At 41.6% G+C, this 22,086-nt stretch overlaps 1 protein-coding gene across 3 annotated transcripts in view; it reads left to right on the top strand.

Moving 5' to 3' along the window:
• SLC25A13 (solute carrier family 25 member 13) overlaps nt 1–21,286 on the top strand; it is a 206,487-nt gene extending 185,201 nt beyond the window's left edge. For all 3 annotated transcript variants that reach the window (XM_057731069.1, XM_057731068.1, XM_057731070.1), the window contains 4 exons: nt 9,240–9,378; nt 19,520–19,678; nt 19,771–19,861; nt 20,138–21,286. In XM_057731069.1, coding sequence (XP_057587052.1) covers nt 9,240–9,378; nt 19,520–19,678; nt 19,771–19,861; nt 20,138–20,324 — 576 coding nt within the window. In that variant the 3' untranslated portion in view covers nt 20,325–21,286. The remainder of the gene's footprint in view (nt 1–9,239; nt 9,379–19,519; nt 19,679–19,770; nt 19,862–20,137) is intronic.
• Nucleotides 21,287–22,086: the final 800 nt, after the last annotated feature.

Here is a 22,086-nt window from a genome sequence, read left to right as displayed (position 1 = left end):
GAATATATCAGCTATTTCTATTTTCCTCGCTGACAGGACAGTGTACTTTTCATTGATAATAGTAATTACTTTTATACCATCACTTTTTATTGAAGATCCTTGTGCTAGGTATTGTACTAGGTAAATTAATAATTGGATTTAGATTTAAATCTTATGTCGGTACAAATGTCCCTCACTTTTTTGGAGAGGAAGTTGAGGTACAGAGATTTTAAGAACTTTGCCCAACATCAGGTAGCTAAGTGGCAGAGCAATGATCTGAGCCCAGGTCTCTGACTCCAAAGCCTGTATTCTTGCACCTGCAGTATCCTGCTGTTGATGTGGAGTGGTGGAATTCAGATGTAGATCCATATTTAAGATTACGTATTTTGACTGTTTCTTTGAATGCAGTCTGTCTCTTCTCAGGGACGTCATCCTCTTCAAGAAGACTTGCACATAGAAGGGTGAGACATGAGAATACCCAGCTCAGCCATAATAGTTGACACTGCAGAGAAATGTCCTGTAAGAAGCCTTTTCAAATTCAAGGGTTAGGAAGGAATATTCAGGCCTAAAACTGGGAGATGTAAGCAGAATCCTGAAAGCTGGCTTTGGCCTATAAGCATTTGCTAGACACCCGAACTTGGGGATTAATTTTTGATTTCTCAGTTAGGTACTGCCCAAAGTGCTAAGTCTAAAAGAAAAGGCTGGGACTAAGGTAAGACAAGCAAGGCACCTAAGTCAGAAAATTTAAGGAGGCACTTACACAGTCCTGATAGTGAATGAGACAGCCCTACAAATCTGTATTCTAGGTACCACTCTTGCCTTATTCAATTCCTGGTCCTGAAGAAGCTCCTCCCCTATAAAGCTGGGACATCAAAGGGTTTCACCCTCAGCATAACGGTAAAGTAAAAATGCTCCCTTCAGAATCTTAAAAATAATACAAATGAACTTTCTATTTATAAAATAGAAACAGATTCACAGACATGGAAAACAAACTTACAGTTACTGAAGGGGAAAGGGCAGGGGAGGGATAAATTAGGAATACAGGATTAATAGTTACATACCACTATGTATAAAATAAACAACAAGGATCTACTGTACAGCACAGGGAAATATATTCAATATGGTGTAATAACCTATAATGGAAAATGATCTGAGAAAGAATGTGTGTGTGTACATATGTATGTATGTATATCTGTGTATATGTATGACTGAATCACTTTGCTGCACCCCAAAAAACTAACACAATATTGCAAATCAAATACAGGTCAATAAAAAATTGTTTTTAAATGCTCCCTTATCTGGACAGCAAGGAAAATTGCTTTGTTTCTGAGCTGAAGGAGAGAGAAGGGCGAGGGGAAAACCCACCCCTAAGAATCAGGAACTCCAAGTTTGTCTTACATGGGTTTGCAGACTAAAATGTATATTTTGTGAGTGATGTGAAAATTCTCAAGTGGGAATTTATTTTTAAATAATCTTGAATTGGGAGTGCCCCCAGATACCTGACAGAAGCAAACACAAGTTTTCTCAAGAGGAATCCACCTTCATCCCAGATATTAAAGAATTTTCATAGATAATATTCCAAGGAAAATGAGTAGCTCATAAACAAAAGTCTCAAATCACACAAGGAAACAAGGCACTTTAAAAAGAGATGGCAAAAACAACTGACAGCATTTTAAACCTCCAAAGATTTAAAATTTCAAAATTAGCATAACTGTAAAGTGAATTTTTTTACTTTAAAAATTAAAAATGTGAAAACATTTATGATTGAAATTTAAATTTCAACATTTCAAAATTCTGGCTTTAACAGAAGATTAAACACAGCTGAAGAAAGAATGAGTGAACTGGAAGGTAAGAGAATTACTCAGAATAGAGAGACAAAGAGAGTGAGATACAGGAAAGTGTGAGGTGGTCTAATGGGTATAAAAGAAAACCAGCAGGAAAGGAGAAATGACGGCTGAAAATTCTCTAGAGCTATTGAAAGCTATCAATCCTTAGAGTCAAGAAGTACAGCAAACCCAAGCAGGATAAATAAAATTAATCCAGACAGACACATCAGAGTGAAACTGCTAAACACTAAAGCTGAAGAGAAGCTCTCAAGTGGCTAAAGAGAAAAGCAGATTGTCTTTAAAGGGGAACAGTTGAACTGACAGCTAACTTGGAAACAGGAACAGTGGAAGCCAGAAGTCATTTGAATTGTATCTTCAGAATGTAGAGGAAAACACCTTTCAACCTAGTAGAATTCTATACCCGGTAAAAATGTCTTACAAGGGCAGAATAAAGACATTTTTTAGACTAGCAACACTCAGAAAGCATGTCACTGGTAGAATCTTACCAAAGGAAATCCTAGAATGTACTTCAGGTAGGAGGAAAGTGATTCCAGATGGTAGTTTGGAGATGGAACAAGGGATGAAGAGCAAATAAAGTGGTAAATATTTAGCCTAGATAACATTATAATGCTTAACGTTATCTGACCCAGAATTAAAATGCATAACAATGATAAGTTGGAGGGGTTGCTTATAATTTTAGTAGTCTAATGTGCAAGTATTGTGTAGGAGGAAAGTAAAGATAACAGACTGTAGGTTAAGTATTTATAGTGAAAATTTCAGTGTCTAAACCTTGGGACTAGAAACAAACTATGCAACTTGCAAATAGGAAGTAGGGAGCAGTTGGGGGCAAAGAAGGCAAGAAGGGACAGAAAAGAAAAATTGAAAAGATGGGACATATTTTACAGATTAGCTTTGTGAAGGGGACAAAGCTTCTTAGAGACTAAAATTCCACGTAATAAAACTCTGAGCCACTACTGGGTTTCCAGCCCATCTAAATGATAAACGTCATTGATGACAAAGCAACATATAAATAGTAGAACAGTAGAGAATTAGACCTGGCACATGAGTGGCATTTCCTACCAAAAAACCTTGAGTTACTGAGGTGCTTTTGTTAGAACTGCAACGAAATTAAGGAGACACCAATATCCTAAAAGTCTCTGGACTAAAGCAGATAGTAGGCATTTGATAGTTTATATTCAAGTTGAAGTAATTTCAGTGTCACTTTATACAGAGTCTCCAATTGTTAATTTGGCTTTAACACCCAGTGACACAGCATAACGGGACTTGACACCAGTGGTATTTCTCAGCAAGATACTGAAATGCACCCTGTTCAAATCCCTGACTGTCCCTTGACTGGGCAGGTGAGGTGCTGCCAGGCTGTGTATACAAGGGTTAAGTCGCTTGGGAGAAACCAAGAGGAATGCTAAGGGATCAAGACATGACATGCTGCTCATTGTTTGTAGCTCCAGGATCAAAATATACAATTATACTTGCCAAATAAATTCTAAACCCGTAAGGTAGGGAAAGAGGGGGTGGCTCTGACTACAGGTGCCAGAAGCATTAAATAACCTTCCCAGACAAGGTGCACCACTGTTGTCTTGAATGCTGCAGGGTCCCCCAGTCTGGCATTTTCCCCCATGCTAGACAATGTGCATTCACTGCAGGAGTCTCTGTTAAGCCTCCGTCTCCCAGACCTGCTGGCTCCTGGTGCCCGGCCCTGACACAGAGGTGCCTTTGTGAGTGTAATTACCTTCCCCTGTATTAGAAATAGTCTGTTTCAAGCTGTATTTGCAGGTACAGCTAGAATAAGCAGGAATTAGCATGTGAACAGACCTGCCCTGGCCCTGACTTCTTTATCAGCCACCATCCTTCAGGACTGTTTTTTTCCCTCAGATTGATTGGGCAGGTGTGATACCATCCAAGATGAAGAGCTTTAAAAGAAGGAAAAAGGCACTGGAGGTAGCAAATGTGTATAAGATACAAATCCTGTTGTGTTATATCTTTTGACAATTTCATGCCAGACAGAGCTGCCAGAGCAAACTCTGGTGGATGATTCCAGCAACTTAAGAATTGATTACAGCTCCTTTGGGCCTTCACAATAGTGTACATATCAAAAAAAAAAAAAGCATGAGAAGCAAAATAAATATTTCCTTTGCCATGGTGATACTGTGGCCCAGCATCTCTAAACCTGTTTAATTGGCCTGTGTCCATCATGGACTATTAACTTGAAGTGAAATGAAGTTCCTAGACCTTAAATAGGATGGTGATGGAGGGACTTTGGAGGGATACGGAATTGGAAGGGAGCCAGAGCTGATAATTAAACTAGATTTGAGTTTTGATTCTAGTCCATTCACATATAGGTTTCCCCTAAGATGACTTTTATTGTTCCTGTCTGTTATTAGTGGACCTTTTATTAAAAAGGAAAAAAAAAAAAACAGTAATTTCCCTTCTTTAGAGAAAGAGTGCTTTAATGAAGAGTAAGAGATTAGATAATTGCATTTTTCATTTATTAATTTCCCCCAAGTTATTTTTACTGTGTGTACAAAAGAAATTCAGGGCCAACCAGGGAATGTCTGAGGGCAGGGCTGTGTAGAGCAGGGAAATATGAGGATTTTTCTTATGGAGGGGAACATTTAAAGATTTATTTTGGGTGGTACACACTTCGTCATTTATTAATTTTTTAATGGCCAATTTTTGTGTTGCTGACGCAGGCTCTTGGGCAGCATGGAATGTTTCCCTTTATTATAAATTTGGCTGTTCAGAATGGCTGGTCACTTAGTAAAAATTGTACGTGGGGCAAGTAGAATTCAAGTCAAACAGGTTTATGTTTTGATGTAGGACTGCAGAATGGGTGTTCACCACGAAGTGAAGGATTTATCAAGGAATCTGGGAAACATTCTCACTGTTGGAACTTTAAAAGCCTTTCTCACATCCTTGCCTCCCTTTTCATTGTGCAGGAGCAACAGGTCAGGTATTGCCTGAGGCAGCCTTACAAATTGGCACCTGCATGTGTTCCTTAGACCTGAAGGAAGTGGTGAGGAAAGGAGAACAGGGAAATTTAATAGGTCTGAGCCTTTTTCTTCAACTCTTTGCAAAATTAGCTTTCCTTGGGAATTGGGCTTTGATGCCTGGAGTATGGGAGAGGCGAGGAGCACCTCTCTCAGGAGAATGACTCAGGAGAAGCCACGTGCTGCTGGGAGATGCCTAAGCAGGTGCTGGGCTGTGGGAGGATGCAGGCACTGGAAGAGGCAGGGACCACAGACCTCCTCGTCCCCCCAGCCCTTACACTTGTCCTGGACTTGATACTTTGCATGGGACTTTAAAAATTATTTCCTCGTGTATTCCTAAACCCCCGTCCCGTTCCCTGCCCCAAAGAAGGCAGCTTTTGGCCATTTTGACAGGAGAGGAAGGTTCAGAGCTCAATTTCCCCCAGTGCTCATTCATTATACAGCCACACAGCGATAGAGGGGAGAGTACCTCTATCAGGTCCCAGGGCTTCTTCATACCTTGCTCAGTGGAAATTGGAGTTTTTAAATGTTTTCACTTGCTGGCTAGTTGGTCCTGCCTCTGTGGAGCAGAGATGGTGGCTGTTCCACAAGGTATCTTTCTTCCTTCACTTTCCGTTTTCTTCCTTTTTTTCAGATAATCAGAAACCTAAAATGTTTTACAGTCTCACCTTGGTTCCAGCATGCATAGATTATTTGACCACATTGTCTGATCCCTGGTAGGAAAATGCAGCATATTCCCGACCATTTTTGCTTTTGTGTTCCACAGTGTAGCTCCACCTTTTCCTTAGATGTGTTCTTTCTTTGTTTGTTCATTTGTGTTTTGATCAAGTCACTTTTCTTCTTAGTCATCTGGAACTGTTTTCAAACATCTCTTAAAGCACATCACACCTCTTAGGCTCTTGTTCTCACACTGATACATGATTTAGTGTTATGATTTCAGGAAAGCAGAGTTCCCTCTTGGGAAAACCCAGCTGCTTCTTTACTTGGCCTTACTCTTTTTGTGTCACAGGGATGTTTCTAATTTCAGATCACGTATCAGTGCATCCCAAACCTCTCATTTCTCTCTTCAGTTGTGGTGTTTTCTGTGGGAGTTGGCAAAGCCAAATCAGTGTCACCAGAACATGTCTTAGGCTGAACTTACAGCCCAAGATTTCATTGTTTTCCAAATTGAATCAGGCAGTAATTTCTGGCTCCTGGTTGCTCACACTCTGAAATAGGCAACATCTACATAGGCAGATATACAGCACTGAGAAAGTGGAGACAGTGTGGAGCCGTGTGGAATCTACTCCTTGTCTACCTTCTACTTACTTGGAAAGGGTGGTGTTTGGGTTTCAATGAATGGAGAAGGAGGTATTTGAGAGGTTGATGTGCCTAGCTTAGCAATCATCAAAGAGTATGTAGAGTGATAGATGTGTCTTGATTGATCAGATGAATGGGGCATTGAGTAGCTTTACCTGAAAGGAATCGGGCTGACCAGGAGAGGAAAATGGGAAAGTGAAGTCATTACAAAGGCTTTGACAAGGGTGAGAATACCAGGCCTGATCCACAGGACAGCCAAGACCATGATGACGATAGAGTTTTTGAAGCAGCATATAGGAAAGAAATTTAGGCAGTATGGCTGAGGAGATGTTAGACCACAGAGCCCCCTCACTCTCCCACGAAAAAGAAAACCAAAAAGCCAGATAGCATGAATTTAAGGAGAAGAAAAGGCATAACTGAACCACATAAGCATGATCCAGACTATGGAATGGTTGTTAATATGAAGGTGATGGAGGTGATGCTCCAAAACATATGGTGGTTGCAGTTTATCTCTTGCTGATGAAAATTAAGGGCAATTTAAATTTTTAATACTTTGCTATTTTGTCTCAGATATGCACTTAATATTTTCTAATCAGGGGGAAAAACATGTTAAGGGGAAATTATTACCAGCAAAAAAAACAGGCAGAGCATATAGACTGAAGTTCTATAGATGCAGAAATTTGGGAGATGAGGTCAATAGTAAAAACTAATAGATTTAGTAAAAAGCAAGATGTGAGGAGGAATTATATCATCCTAGATCAGGACTCCAAAGTGATTTGTTTAGGAAGCCAGTAATATGGCAATTTTTTTTTACTATGTTGAGGGAGCCAGACATGAACAAGATTTAACTGATCTTTATTTATTTATTTATTGGCTGCATTAGGTCTTCGTTGCTCTGCGCGGGCTTTCTCTAGTTGCGGCCAGCAGGGGCCACTCTTAGTTACAGTGCTCAGGTTTCTCATTGCAGTGGCTTCTCTTGTTGCAGAGCACAGGCTCTAGATGCATGGGATTCAGTAATGGCAGCACTCGGGCTCAACAGTTGTGGCTCATGGGCTCTAGAGCACAGGCTCAGTAGTTGTGGTGCACGGGCTTAGTTGCTCCATAGCATGTGAAATCTTCCTGGACCAGGGATTGAACCCATGTCCCCTGCATTGGCAGGTGGACTCTTAACCACTGCACCACCAGGGAAGTCCCGATTTAACTGATCTTACTATGAGTTGGTCATTTGGTATCTAATTTAAATGTCTCCTGGACAGACTCTGCACATGAGCAAATAGTAAACAGAACTTATGGGAAAGTTCTTAAGGAAAAGGAAGTGAAAAATAGACAAACAAATGAGTGATAGTATTACGCTTACATAGTAACTCCTTGGATTATAACTTTTTGAAAAACGAATCATTAGAAAAGGATTGGGCACTACGTGGATACTGGTGTTATACTGTACTTTTTCCCCTTGAAAAAACTGGGAGAGGTGGAGAAACCTCGAGCGTGCTTGAGTTTTGGACCTGTTTCTGGCACCGCCTCCAAGGAGGTCCCCTGAGCAAGGCAACAGCAAGGCCCTTAATAAATGTGCGATTGATAGGTTAACTGTCCTGGACATCAGTTTGCACATGTATAAAATGAGGAATGTGGGTGTGGTGAATTTTGTGGTTCTTCTTTTCAGTTAGGCATTTAACAGTTTGGGGGTTAAAAGAAGTGTGGGCTGATTGGCCGTATATGATAGGCAATCTGTCTTTTTTTTTTTTTTTTTTTTTTAAATATCTGTACTCAAAGTGGACAGAGGCAGCTTAACACATCCATGGGTGAGTTGACTGAAGAATAGCCAATATGACAGAATCCATATTCCAAGCATTTGTTCTGGTTGGAAGGATGGGCCAAACTAGAATTAAGTTTAATAGGATTAAACATAAAGCCCTGCTTATGTTACTTGTTTAAGGCAACTAATTAAGTTACAGTAGAACTAGGTTAATAGCAGTTCATATAAAAAAGACTAAAGGTTTTATTACCCACAAGCTCAGTGTGAGTCAGGAGTGTAATGTGGGTGTCAGAAAAGCAAAGGCTGCAGTAACAGATGTGTAGTGTTAAGGAACGTTGACAGATTGGAGGCTGGCATCAGGCAAATACCCTAGATCCAACATCACTAGACCTCAATAAATGTCACTGGGCTTGGCTAGATCTGTGGAATCCAGATGGATTCATTATTTTCTTTGAAGAATCTCTAAATTTGGTGAACGTTTTTAGGTATTAGAAATTTGTGAAAGAAATGGTATTAAATCATTAAGTGTTAAAAAAGGGGGCTTCCTTCCCATGTAGCCTACCTAAAACACAATATATGTCTTGTGGTTTTCATTAGATTTTTATATCATGTTTCTGGGCATGCATCAGTTTTCAAGGCCTCCTCATGGCATTATTTTGGCACCAGAAATTATTTGGTGAAGATTTTGCCTTAGTTGCTCATTGTTTTACACAGAGCTCTTAAATGTATAGGAATTACTGTAAACATTTTAAGGCTCTAGGACAGGCATTTATCAATGTTTCATAAACCCTGGGGAGTAGGGCTAAGTATATGAATAAATTGGGGGAAATCCATGAACCCCTGGAAAAGGTATATAGTTTTTTATGTATGTGTAATTTTTTCTGGGAAGGAGTCCAACATTTTCATCAGAGTCTCAAACAATATGTAAAACAAACCCCTTCCCCTACCACCTATATCATTTGTCCATTTCCTAGTGTGTAAACAAAGAGGCATCTGGGTTGTTGCTGCCCATCTTCTGAGAACAGATCCTCCTTGAAATGCCAGTGACCTGCCATCAATTAGGGATGTAAAAGGATGTTGCAGGCAGAGTTACAAAAATGTTTTCACTGAAATCTTACCATGAGAATAAACAAGAACTCTCCCCTCTCGCTTACACCACACAATAAAATGTTTTATTTTAAAATACAAAATTCTGATTTATTACTTGCAGAATTTGGGTTATATATATTTTTTTCTGTTCCCTTTTCAACTCGTAAGTACAGATTTGGTCTTCTCCCGGAATATTTTGTTCTGAGGGAAGTTCCAAAGAAGCTTGATCTTCTCAATGGGATGTGTGTTTCATGTGGTTTTTCTTCCTTTTCAAACGTACAGGGTGCCAAAGCATGCTTTCTGCGGGACATTCCTTTCTCGGCCATCTACTTCCCGTGCTATGCTCATATGAAGGCCTCCCTTGCAAATGAAGACGGGCAGATCAGCCCCGGAAGCCTGCTCTTAGCGGGCGCCGTAGCCGGTGAGTGTCCTCAGAGCTCTGTTCCCACCCGTGCCACTGCACTGGGATCTTTGCTGATAGTTCTTGACAGAGTACATATGAGATGGTTACAGATTGCTTTGAAGAGCTACTGAAGAGAAAGGGAAAGAAATTAATCTTGCTTCTGGCAGATTGGGCTGTTAGATAAGCTTCATTTCTTAACTCCAAAAAAGGCTAGTTAACAATTGGAACATTTTGCTAGTATTGTTGGATTCCACTTCAAGTTCCATGTCATTTCACTGTTTCACTTCACGGTGTAAGAATGAGTTTTATGCTCATTTTTCAAAATGTTAATACGTGTGCCTTAAAGGTGTCTAACCAAAATAGTATATAAAAGTTTGTCTAGAATTTAAGCCGTAGCGGTTATCATTGAGAGAAAAGAAGTGTAGTAGAACCAGAAACAGCTTGGGTCTACTAGATACCTGATTCCTGCTAGCTGTGTGAGGCTATAAGATTGGGAGTGTGTGTGTGTGTGTATTGAATCTCAGAGAGAAGTGACTGTCTTCTGTAGTGCTACAGTGAAAGTATCAATAGAGGAAAAGAGATGCAGAAGTTGCTTTCTCCATTCCCAATGTAAATCCCTAGAGGAAATTTGATGATAGCCCCAGCAGGAATGCCTTCCTTCTTTGATGTTGCTCCTTGTTTGGAGACCCTAAAGGCTAGAACAGTCTGGATTAGCTCTCCATGTGGTGACAAACATTTAATGAGTTAACACACCCTAGGGCAGTCATGGGATGCCTAGGTCCGAACTATTTTGATACAGGTGTTCTTATCAGACATGTGACTTGAGTCTCCTGAGAACTGCCCCGTGCTTTGAGAAGTTGTTTGCTGTTTTGTGAGCCCCTACGTGCTGCCTGTAGCCTAGGGAGCCCTGGAGGCAGGGACCCACGTAGCTTCTCTTTAATTCTTGGTTAATCCCTTTTCTTCGGAGGTGGTGATGTTGGTGTACGAGGCAAGGTTGTCCTCTCCTGGCTGCTCAGGGAGCCTCATTGTATGCGTAGCAGTGACATCAGAAAATCATGATTGCAAGACTAGACCATACAATTCCCAGTTTTAACCCCAGTTTGGCCACTGACTCATGATCTTTTACATGTCGTTCACAGATGTATAAATGGTATTTTTTGAACCAAAAGGGTATAACACAGTTTATTTCAAATTACTTACTTAAAATGAGATAGGACCTCCTGGGGAGAATTAACATACCACTTAGTAGCATGTGACCTTGGGCACGTTACTTAAGCTCCCTGGGCCTTGGTTTCCTCAGCTGGAAAGGGAGATAGGTGGTAATGGCACTGACTAGAGAGAGTGGCTGTGAGGCTCTAGTGAGAGCGCCCATGTGGAGGCCCTAGCCTGCAGCCTGGCAAGGAGTAAATTCTCAATACGTTAGCCAGTATGATGTTGAATCCAAGAGAATCTGTCTGTAAATCACTCTCAAACTCAATTGTGAGATCAGAAGATAAGTATTAGAGCTCAGATCAAGATCTAGGACATTCTCCAAGCTTTGTTTTCTTCGCACCACAAAAATATTGCCGTTAACGCTTCCCTTGGAGAAGATAGCTACTCAGACATGATTTCCTCTCTGGGTCGGAGTTTTCCTGGGTGATCTGTGCTGCCAGAGCTGTAGAAAGTACAAGTGGATTTTTTTCTCTTTTAAAGTTTATTGTCTTCTATTTTTTGTATGATTATGAAAATAATATTGATCATTGTAAAATATTTGGAAAGCATCAGAACAGGTAAATAAGATAATAGGATCCATGATTCCATGACTGTGAGATAATCACCATTTAACATTTTTGCTAATTGTTCCCCCTTGGGTGGTTTTTAACTGAACTGTGATCACACTGTGGGTATGTGGTTTTCACTTACCGTCGTTCCTGAAGCATTGTTCACCATCACAGCAAAAGGGTTTATGTCTTGTGCTCTGGGGTCAGACTCCCAGGTGTAGATTCCAATTTCCCGGCTGAGACTGTGTGACCTAAATAAGTTACTTAATGCCTCTCTGCTTGTTTCTCCACCTGTGTATGGAGATAAGAGTAGTCTTAGTCTCATAAGATTATTATGAGGATTAAGTGAGTTAAAGATATAAAGATCCAGGGAAGTACCCAGCACATAAATGCTAATGTTCAATAATAATATTAATTTTCTTATGTCAATTGCTGCACACATATCATCTTCAACCTTAGATAACAAACTTCTTGCAAAAAAATGTAAATACATGGTATTGTTAAAAAAACATCTTTGTGCATAAGGTTTTCCCCCCTGTTCTGGATCATTTTCTTGAGAGAAATAAATTATCTGAAGTGAATTTTCTGGTAAAAAAAAAAAAAAAAAGATTGTTTTTAAGGCATTGCCATGTCCTTCTTAAAAGTTTGCACTGGCTTAATCCCCATTCTGCTATTATTTTAGCCCTCTAGCCATCCTGTCGTCTTCCAGAGTTGTTTTCCAGTTAGCTTCTGTATCCGTTATCCGTTGTCACGTAACGTATTACCCCAAAACTCAGCAGCTTAAAACAACGGATGTTTATGATCCCAGCATCTCTGCGTCGGGAGCGGCTTATCTGGGGACCTCTAGCTCAAGTCTGTCATGAGGTTGCAGTCAAGACGTCAGCCAGGGCTCTAGAAGACCTGACCGGGTCAGAAGACGCACTTTCAAGACGGCTCAGTCACACGGCATTGGCGGGACCATCCGTTCCTTGCCACGGGGGCTCTGCACAGGTCCTTGGGTGTCCACCTGACACAGTGGCTGGCTTCCCGCAGAGCAGGATGAGAGAGAGAGGGAGGCGGGAGAGGGAGGCACAGGGCAGGAGGAATTGGGGAAGAACGGCGAGAAGAAGAGAAGGCAAATGGAAGCTGCCATGCCCTTATGACCAAGCCTTGGGAGTCGCACGCCTCACTTCCACACCATCCCACCGGTCACACAGCCCTCTGTAACGCGCAGAGACGACACAGAGGCAGAGGTGTGAACACCAGGAGGCAGAGCTCCCCGCGGCCTGTTCGGGAGGGAGCTGCCACACTGACTCTAGAAAGTTTACTTTCGCTTCATCGTCCATCTTCCCCTTCCCTGTAGGACAGGGCAACATAAGACAGACTTTGTCACTGGTTTTCTCTTGACGGGACAGATAAGCCACAAAGCGTGACGGTCTTTGTATTCCACAAATCTGTCTAAAGGACGTCATGAGAACTAAGCCACTTCCCTAATTTCATAACAGATATCGAAACCAGTGGCAACTGTCATAACCTCCATTCTCACTACAGTTAAGGCTGTTTCTGTTATCCTGTTTTTCAGCCTGACTTTGGAGATTCCAGTCAATGTGGTGAATATGAAAAGACAATAAGAGGCATAGATATTAGAAAAGAAGAAATGAATATCATTATTTGAAAATGATTGTTTACCTGAAAATCCAAATTAAAATGCCTAAAAATGTATCAGAATTAATCAGGAAAGTTAGTAATGTAGTTTTAATTTTTTTTTTAATTTATTTTTGTCTGTGTCAGGTCTTAGTTGCGGCATGCAGAATCTTCGTTGAAGCGTACGGGATCTTTTATTGTGGTGTCTGGGCTTCTCTCTAGTTGTGGTGCACAGGTGCAGTAGTTGTGCTGTGAGCAGTCTCAGTAATTGTGGCACGTGGGCTTTTCTCTAGTTGTGGCATGTGGGTTTTTTCTTCTCTAGTTGTGGCACACAGGCTGCAGGGCGTGTGGGCTCTGTAGTTGTAGCATGCAGGCTCCGGGGCGTGTGGGCTTTGTAGTTGCGGTACGCAGGCTCCAGGGCATGTGGGCTCTGTAGTTGTAGCGTGTAGGCTCCAGGGCATGTGGCCTCTGTAGTTGTGGTGCACAGAGTCTGTCGTTGAGGTGCGTCAGCTCAGTAGTTGTGGCGTGCGGGCTTAGTTGCCTGGCAGTGTGTGGCATCTTAGTTCCCTGACAAGGGATCGAACCCGCGTCCCCTGCGTTAGAAGGTGGATTCTTTACCACTGGACCACCAGGGAAGTCTCTAGTAATGTATTTTTTAAGGTGAACATAAAAATCTATATCCAGTGATAAGCAGTTAACTGATGTCCTGGGAGGAAGCAGGGTGACCATCTGCTGAGTGTAGAGCCTTGCGGCGAGCTCGGCCAGGGAGCTGAATTCAGTGTGAAGAAAGGCAAGAAGACTTCGGTCAGAAGTGTGCCCAGTGTGACACCATCAAGAAGGGCAGTGAGCACAAAGTGCAGCACGTGTGTGTGGGCTGTTGGGTGGAAGCCAGATCAGACCCCCACGTTCCTCTTGTGGATGCCAGGGGAAGAAAGGCATTTCCTGGGGAGAGGACACATGATGGGGTAGCACAGAAGCCCAGGGTTAGGCCCCAGAGGCGATGCGATCTTCCTTGCCATCAAGAGAAAGGAGAAAAGCTGATCTCAAAATAAGGTATGAGGAATAGTAATTGACCACTAACTTATTTAAGAAATGTCTCAATACTAGTTTTATATGTTATATAAAAGATACATTTTTATATAAAATATAATTTTTATATTTTATTTTTCAATTGATCTCTTACACAGGATACATATATTTTTTGTTGAACAACACTATTATATATAAGATGGAGCTGGGCTCAGTGAATGTATTTTACCTTTTATGTTTTGACAGGAATTTCAGTTATTCAGTAAGTATTACCTTACTTCTGTCCAAAAATTTGATTTAAAGTTAGATTGCTTTGGTAATATACAGCTTTTTAACAGGTGGCTGTTGGTATCTTTAAAGAGAGAATATTAAATTTTTTTAGGTCTACGTATCTAGTAACTGGGAAGATCTTTAAATACTGGGACCATCTCCATTAATTTTAACAGGATCGAGTTAAGACTAACGGTATTTGAATTTATGTTCATCAGCCAAAGTACCTCATGTGTCAGAAGGTGAGGGTTGAAATTAAGGAAACAGATTTTTAATTCTAGAATATTCTAATTAAGTGTTGCTTTTTTTTTTTATTAATGGAGGGCATTTCAATATGGTTTATGGGTAATATCAAATGAAGACTATCTAATACTTCTAAAATGTTATGGAGTGATGGCTAGTCCCAGATGATCTTAATTGTCAGGTGAGGTAGAGGAAAAAGTCAGACTGCAGTGGTGGTCTTGTGATCTTGTCTCTGAACTGATGCGCTTTAGACTGAAGTAGTAATTCAGGTGTGTATTTATTTAAAAGCTGTTCAACACACAGATATGGAAGAGTTATGTGTGTGACTGGTCATGATGATTTCACAAATGTATTAGAAGAATTAAGTTAGGAGAAAAGTACCATCGGTACATAGTTATATAAAATGTAACAGATTTTTTAGTTATGTGAACATAAAGCTTAAGATAATTTAAAAGCAATTCTTAGATCCTTGAAAAAAATATTAGTAGTGGAGAGGTTGGATCAAGGTAATGGATTGAGCGTGTTCATCCATCTCTCCTCCCAAATACCTTAAAATGATAGAAAATACATTTTTAAAAACTCCTTATTAGGACCAGCCGTCAGAAGAAAGGAACCAAAACCTGGAACAAGTGAAAAATGCCATAGATCTACTTCCAGAGTGAAGCACTCTGCATTCCAGGATTTGGAAGTTCCCTGCCCTGACAGCCTATCTTAGCCCCGGCATCCAGTTCCCAGGCCTCACCCATTTCACAAACTCTCCCCATTCAGGAGAGAGCCCTGTGGGTGAGGCTGGCTCCGGGGTGCGGAGGAAGCCGCCCACAGCACAGATCAGCCTGTCCTTTGAACCTGAATGTCAGTAGACAGCCAGGGATCCTCAGACAAGAAAGAGCAATGAGGTAAGCAAACGGAAGAATTACAGAGAAAACAGGCAATTCAGGGAACAGAGGAGAATTTTTAAAAACTGTAATTAGGGTCCTCAGATTTGAAAGGAACAATCAGTAAGGAGGCTTTCTTGAAAGTTAATAAAAAGATTGCCAAAATTAAAAACCCATTTTAAAAATACACCACATTTGAACACATGGAAAATAAAATCATGGGAAAAAAACAAACAAAAACTCTAGAATATGGATCGCAAATACAGAAATGAAAAATAACAGAAAATTTAAGAGAGATATAGGATGAATCCGAGAGGTCTAACATCTATTTCATGGGAGCTACCCAGGGAGAAGCAATGAGGAAAGGAGGACAGAAGGCCAGCCAGTGATGGAAGACTGGCTTCCCGTTCACGTCGCTGGTTTCCGTGGAAGTGCCAGGGCGGGGAGGTCCTGAACCGCAGTTACATTCCCAGCAGGCACACGTGCCTTTAGGAGCAGGGGCCAAACCAAGGTAGTCCCTCCCAGCCAGGACTCACAGGTACCCATCACAGACCTCTCGGAGGCAAAATGAAAAGTGAAGTTAAGAAAGAGGAAAATGTGGGATATATGAAACAGAGCAAACAGAAGTTAAACCTGTGAGTTAGTCTCAGTAACTGCTGGCTTTGGCTTACGTATTTTTGTACAAGGAGGGGCGTTGGGAGGCAGGTAATAGAAAGGAAGACAAAGGGAGGGGGCACCGTGTCCTCAGCCTGCGGAGATGTCAGTGCTCACCAGTTGCACACACCTGTGCAACAAACGCATATGTTGTGTAGACAAATTGAATTCGTCAGTGTCGACTTAGAAAAACGCACGACTTGGGAGTGGCGAGTAATGAGTTTATTTGGGGCACAATGAGGACTGCAGCCCAGGAGACAGCATCCCAGATAGCTCTGAGAAACTGTTCCAAAGAGGCGGGGGAAGATTGGTATATATGAATTCCTGGTAAAGGAGGAGTACCTGCAATCAAACACATTTTTTTTTGTAGGGGCTTCTGCTAGTCACGAGGAGCAGACGTCACCATGTAGGGATTTAGTGCTTTTCTAGGTATGAGGAGATGCAAGGGGTGGACTCATAAAATCAGCTCCTGAAAACATCTAACTATCTGAAGACCTGTTCCGCCCATCCTCCAAAGCACAGAGGGCCTCATTCCTGGTCTCCACCCTGAAGTCCCTTCAGGGGCTGTGGAAGATCAGCTGCTGCAGCAGCACATGTGATTTAATCCTTGTAGTAGAGGCAGATGGCAAGTGCCAGTTTATAGCTGACATCAGGAAAGGGTGGAAATCAAAAGGGAAACACCTAGAAGCAGAGAAAATAGAAACCATAACTAATCCAGGATGGCAGAAATCAGTCTACGGGCCACAACTGAATGCATTCAGTTCCCCTAGTAAAAACAAACAATTTTAGCCAAAGTGTGAAAGAAAATCTAGTCATCTGAAGTTTGAGAAAACAGTGACACTGGAAGATGGAGAGAGAATGGATTGAAAAATATGTACCAGGCAAACACTAACAGTAAGCAAGTGTAGCAATATTAATGTCAAACTAAATGGAATTCAGGGTTTAAAAATAGCATTCAGAAGCACAGAGGCATATTTTACACTTACACAAGGTAAAATTCACTAAGAAGCCTCTGTGTATTATCAACATAATGTTATCTTATAAAACCTCAAGTTAAAAGTTTGATGAGAATATGATATTGTCTCTTTCTAAATGAAAATCTTCACACTTTCCTTAGAAACTGATACATCAGGTGGGTAATATAGAGAAGGGTACAAAAGGATTTGGGCAAACTCTTAACCTTGATCCAGAATAAATAGATACTAACTTTGTGTCCCATAAACAGAGAAGCACATTTTTTACGAATACTAATAGGATCTTTGTGAAAATTAAGGCTGACTCCCCCCAGAGTTGTATTTTTTTGTCACATGATATCTGTTTATTGGTCTTTGCTGATTTTGTTTTTGTTGAGGTACTGCATAGTGATTCACAATTTTTAAAGATTGTATTTCATTTGTAGTTACTGTAAAATATTGGCTATATTCCCTGTGTTATACAATATATCCTTGTACCAAAGTTGTATTTTGACAATCATACTTTCTTTTTGTTGTAAATGAACGTCCACTCTCTAGCTGCTGGACACCCCCTTAAAGAGTCATAGTATTTTTTTTGAGAACATCTGAAGTTGTTCCAGTCACACAGAGAGTAGGTGGCCCCAAGGTCTCATCATTTGTCCCATCGCTGCAGCATCAGCTAGGTGGCTGGTCTCCTTCCTGTTGAGGAACCTAGAAGCTGCCTGCCTGTTGCCTGACCTCCTCTTGCTCCCCCATCTTTGGGAATAGAGAAGACTTAACCTCTTGAGCAGCGTTATTGTAGCCTTTTACGCGCTGGGAGAGACCAGGCGAATGTCCTTGGAGTCTTTGCCATCCCTGACCCCCTAAAATCAACACATCTCTGGTGGCCACGCTCTTCCCATAGATTCTGCCCTTCCTGGCCTTGCTTTGGGGCAGCCTGATGCTGTTCTCCAGGTGACTTTAGCAGTTCTGCGCACCAGAAACCCCCCTGTCCACGGAGATATCCACAGTCCCTCCGAGGCCCTGGCAGCTGTCCTCCTAGGAGACATGGGAGCTGGGGATGGCAAGGATGAGAGTCGTGTGCAGGCTGCCATGTTTCCAGCCACCCCCCCACCCCACCCCCCCACACACACCCCCAATCACTTTTGCCAGACAACTTGCTAAACATCCTACACATTTCTCTTGGCATTTTTATTCCACTGATCAGTGTCTTTCCTCCCTGCCCACCCTGATACTTCTCTCTTTTTTCATAACAAGTAGCTATATGAAAACTGCCCTAACTGAAGGAAACTTTTTACCCATTTTATTGCCTGTATGTCTTTCACAGTCACACTCCGACATGCCTGCCCTCCGTTGTAAGGAGGATTTTATTGCGTGTCTAAAGCAGACAGCCTTGCTAAACTCTTTCTAAACCAGGAAGTAAAACAAAATTGGTGGTGTGAACACAGTGGGTTTCTAAGCATTTTTCATGTTTCCTTCCATTATGTTGGAGGATAAATTCCTGGCTCAAAGTTAAAATAATTCCTCTAAGCTAATAGGAAATTCAGTATGACTTATCCAGTGAAGCACTGGATATAAAGTGAGCTCTTTCACACGCAAAAATGTGATGCATTTTATAAAAACAGTTAAGATGAATTTTTGAGGAACTCAGTATAGATGGAAGAGGAAAAGATACAGTTTAGTGATATAAATGCAAACGTGTACTCTACAAATTTCCCCCGGGCACATACACACACACTGTAACTTTAAAGCTGTCTGTTAGAAGGATGAGATGGAGTTGTGAGCCAGACCACGATGGTTTGGACAGAAATTCTTACAGAATTATTAAGCCTTAAAAAAAGCAAAAGAGATTTATGCATCTGCATTTGACCAATTTGGTTTGGAATAGGTTCATAATGGAAAAGTAATAAAACCTTAAGAGACAGTGTCTTCTGAGTACAGTCTCGCTTTTAAAAAATCTAAACATGGGCTGCCCCAGTTTGGATAAAATGACTGTAGAAAAATTTCCCATTGGTAATTTTGGGAGGGGTTTTTTTTGTTGTTGTTGTTGATTTTTCACTGATTATCAGCCAGTATAAATTTTAAGCTTTCTGTCAGATACTTTTTCTGGAGATGTCAGTCATAGGAAAGAGGAATCCTAAAGTGTTACCTGTGGGCACCTCCCCCTCAGTTCACCCCACCCCCCACCTCCACACACACACACACACACACACACACACAGTGTTTGTTTAGCTATCAGTAAAGTCTTTTTCTGGTGTAACTGGAGAGGTTAGGGTTTGGAGGGTAGGGAGTGGTTGAATGTGTGCGAGAGGGCACCTCTGGTGACTGCCAGCAGCCGCAGAAAAGCAGGAAGAGGAAATGGATAACAAGCTTCACCTCGGAAAAATCAGACCTAATAACTCTGATTTCAACAGGAAAGAAAAAAAAACAAAATCTTTCTCCATTTGTTCTCAACCACTTGAAGTCGTCGTATTGATAAATAATTCCGTAAAACTATTTAAGAATGTAAGCATAACGAATGGAGGTTGGTGATCTGGGGAAGAAGAGGTGATGAGTGTGCTCCTGTAGGTGTGTCAGAGCCTCCATCACTGCAGACGAGAGAATCACAGCTGTGCTTCCCAGAGGGGACAGCGAAGAGGCATTTGATTTCACCCGATTCTTAACTTTCTTTCCACGGCTGGCAGTTCAGAGCACAGTTATTTTTATACAGTGAGAATGTGACCGGACTGCGAAGGTGTTGTCTTCCCTGCAGGTATGCCCGCGGCATCTCTAGTGACCCCCGCTGATGTTATCAAGACGCGATTACAGGTGGCCGCCCGGGCCGGCCAGACCACTTACAGCGGAGTGATAGACTGCTTTAGGAAGATCCTGCGGGAAGAAGGCCCAAAAGCTTTGTGGAAAGGAGCTGGCGGTATGGAAATAATTTGCTCGTACCTAAAACTTTGGTATCAGGTGAATTTTTTTAATCTAATTGTATCTGTTATTTCCTATTTTTTCCCAAAGCTCGGGTGTTTCGGTCCTCCCCTCAGTTTGGTGTAACTTTGCTGACCTATGAATTGCTACAGCAGTGGTTCTACATTGATTTTGGAGGAGTGTAAGTATCCTGCTAAATTTCAGCTGCTTCTGATACTCTGTCGTCATTGAGAAAGGTATGTCCGTTTAGTCCCTGTGATGAAGTAGAAAAGATGTCGGAAAATACTGAAATCATGTTATCAGACTCATTTCAAAAGGGAACATGCAACTACCTAGAGTTCCACAGCTCCTCTATGATCCAGATATTAGCAGGTTTTGAATGTTGTTTTTACCAAGTTAAAAAAACAACAAAAACCAAAAACAACTCAGATTCTCCCTCTGTTTTCTCTTCTTTTAGGAAACCCATGGGATCAGAACCAGTTCCAAAATCCAGGATCACACTGCCTGCTCCCAATCCTGATCACGTTGGGGGCTACAAACTGGCAGTTGCCACGTTCGCAGGGATTGAAAACAAATTTGGACTTTACCTACCTCTCTTCAAGCCATCCGCATCTACCTCACAAGTCATTGGTGGAGGCCCATAGGAGGACCGGCCCTGGGCTACTGCCGTGGCTTTGTTGTTACTGCCGTGGCTAAGAATGCCCCGTCTCGGACTGAAGCAATGCTTCATTCCTTTCACTTCCATCTCCTGTTTAAATTCACGTCGAGGCTTTTTATAAGGTGAAATCATTTATTTTCTGTGTGTTTTCTTAACTAGATCGTTGTGAAATTTTTCATAATTCTTCTCTGGGCCTCTGTTCACAAGCCTTTGTTTGTACCTGACATTCGCTGGGATTTGCTCAGCACTAACCTGATTTGCAGGAGGGAGCGAGTCTGAGTAGACACGAGAACCATTCTCCTTGGATGAGGATTACAGCCCCGACGAGGCTGCTGAGAGGCAGTCATGGTGCTCAGAGCAAAAGTGTTCCGTGTCTGCTTAACCTGGCAGGAAACTGGCTGCATATTTATAAAAGTGAAAAACACTGGAAGAAATGAGAACTTTATCAGAAATAGCCAGCCTGGCTTCAGATTTTAAATATGCACTAATTCTATCTCTGGATCATATTATGAAGCTTTTATGTGAAACATGTTTTTTGTAATGAAAACCACATTGAAGATGTTTAATAATCATATTCTGTTACTGGTCCTAAGACTACCAGGGAGACGTCTTTGTACTTTAGGGAAAGTACTCTTGGCACCGCACTCTACACGGAGAAACCAGGAGACGCAGCACCTCTCCTAATTTGGGGTGACTGCTCATATGAAGCACATGTGCTGATTGCCGCCGATTTCAATAAACACTAGAAAAACGCATGCTCCCCCATTACTGGTACCTACCCTGGCCCCTCCCAGTCCCCCGTAATTGGCATCCATTGGCTTTTAAAATCCCATTTTATCTTGAATCATGGAAGACAAATGCATTGTAATATAAGTTTTTATTTAATTTGTGGTGCCTTGCACAATAGTCAGAAGGCTCATATGTTTGTGAAGAAGGCAATAAACTATTTTTAAAGCTACTGAATTGTTTGCTCTTCTTATGTCACGTGGCAAATGACTGCAATAATTGTCATTATTGGACTCTGTTTCATTTTGAGGGCGATTTGTTCATATTGGTATGGATGTGTCCTCCTGGTCTTTCAAGGTGACGTGTACCCTCTTCAGTATGCCAGTGTTCAGCATGAACATGAGAAACGACAGTTAACCCCAGATGAGCAAGAAACCTAGCGAACTGACACTTGCTCTAGTCATTCTCAGTGCTCTCGGCAGTTTCTTATCGTGAGAATTAATATAAAGTTTCACTGGCAGGTGTGAAAACGGGTATGAAATGGCAATGATATTTTCTAATCTTCTCTGACTCTTCCTCATACCAAAACCGCATACCACTGTGTCTGACCTTTGGTGATACTCGGTCAACACTATAATGACTGGTAGAAAGGTGTTAGTCTTGAGCAGAATTTAGGGCTCTTCTTCCTAAGCTACAGTCGTGCGCCTGAAGAGGCTATTGAGTAACTTAGCAGTCAGTTTGAACTTCGTTTTTCCAAAATTTACCTCCAGAAGAGACAGCCACTTTCAGTATCTGTCTTGCTGTAGGTCTACAGGTTAACATTCAAAGTTATTGTTCAAAATTGGAAAGGGTAAACACCATGCATGAGTCTGTTTTGTTTGTTTTGTCTTCACCAGAAACAGGACAAATACATACGTGGCTCTCTCATGGTTTTGGTTTGGCAAGCACCGGAGAGAAACCCCTCCGTCTCCCGGAACTCACCCCCAATCCCTGCTCAATGTGACAAGTGATATTTACATTTT

This window comes from Hippopotamus amphibius, chromosome 4 (assembly GCF_030028045.1).
Source record: "Hippopotamus amphibius kiboko isolate mHipAmp2 chromosome 4, mHipAmp2.hap2, whole genome shotgun sequence".
Taxonomy (NCBI): Eukaryota; Metazoa; Chordata; class Mammalia; order Artiodactyla; family Hippopotamidae; genus Hippopotamus; species Hippopotamus amphibius.
This window is presented reverse-complemented; position numbering and strand designations above follow the sequence as displayed.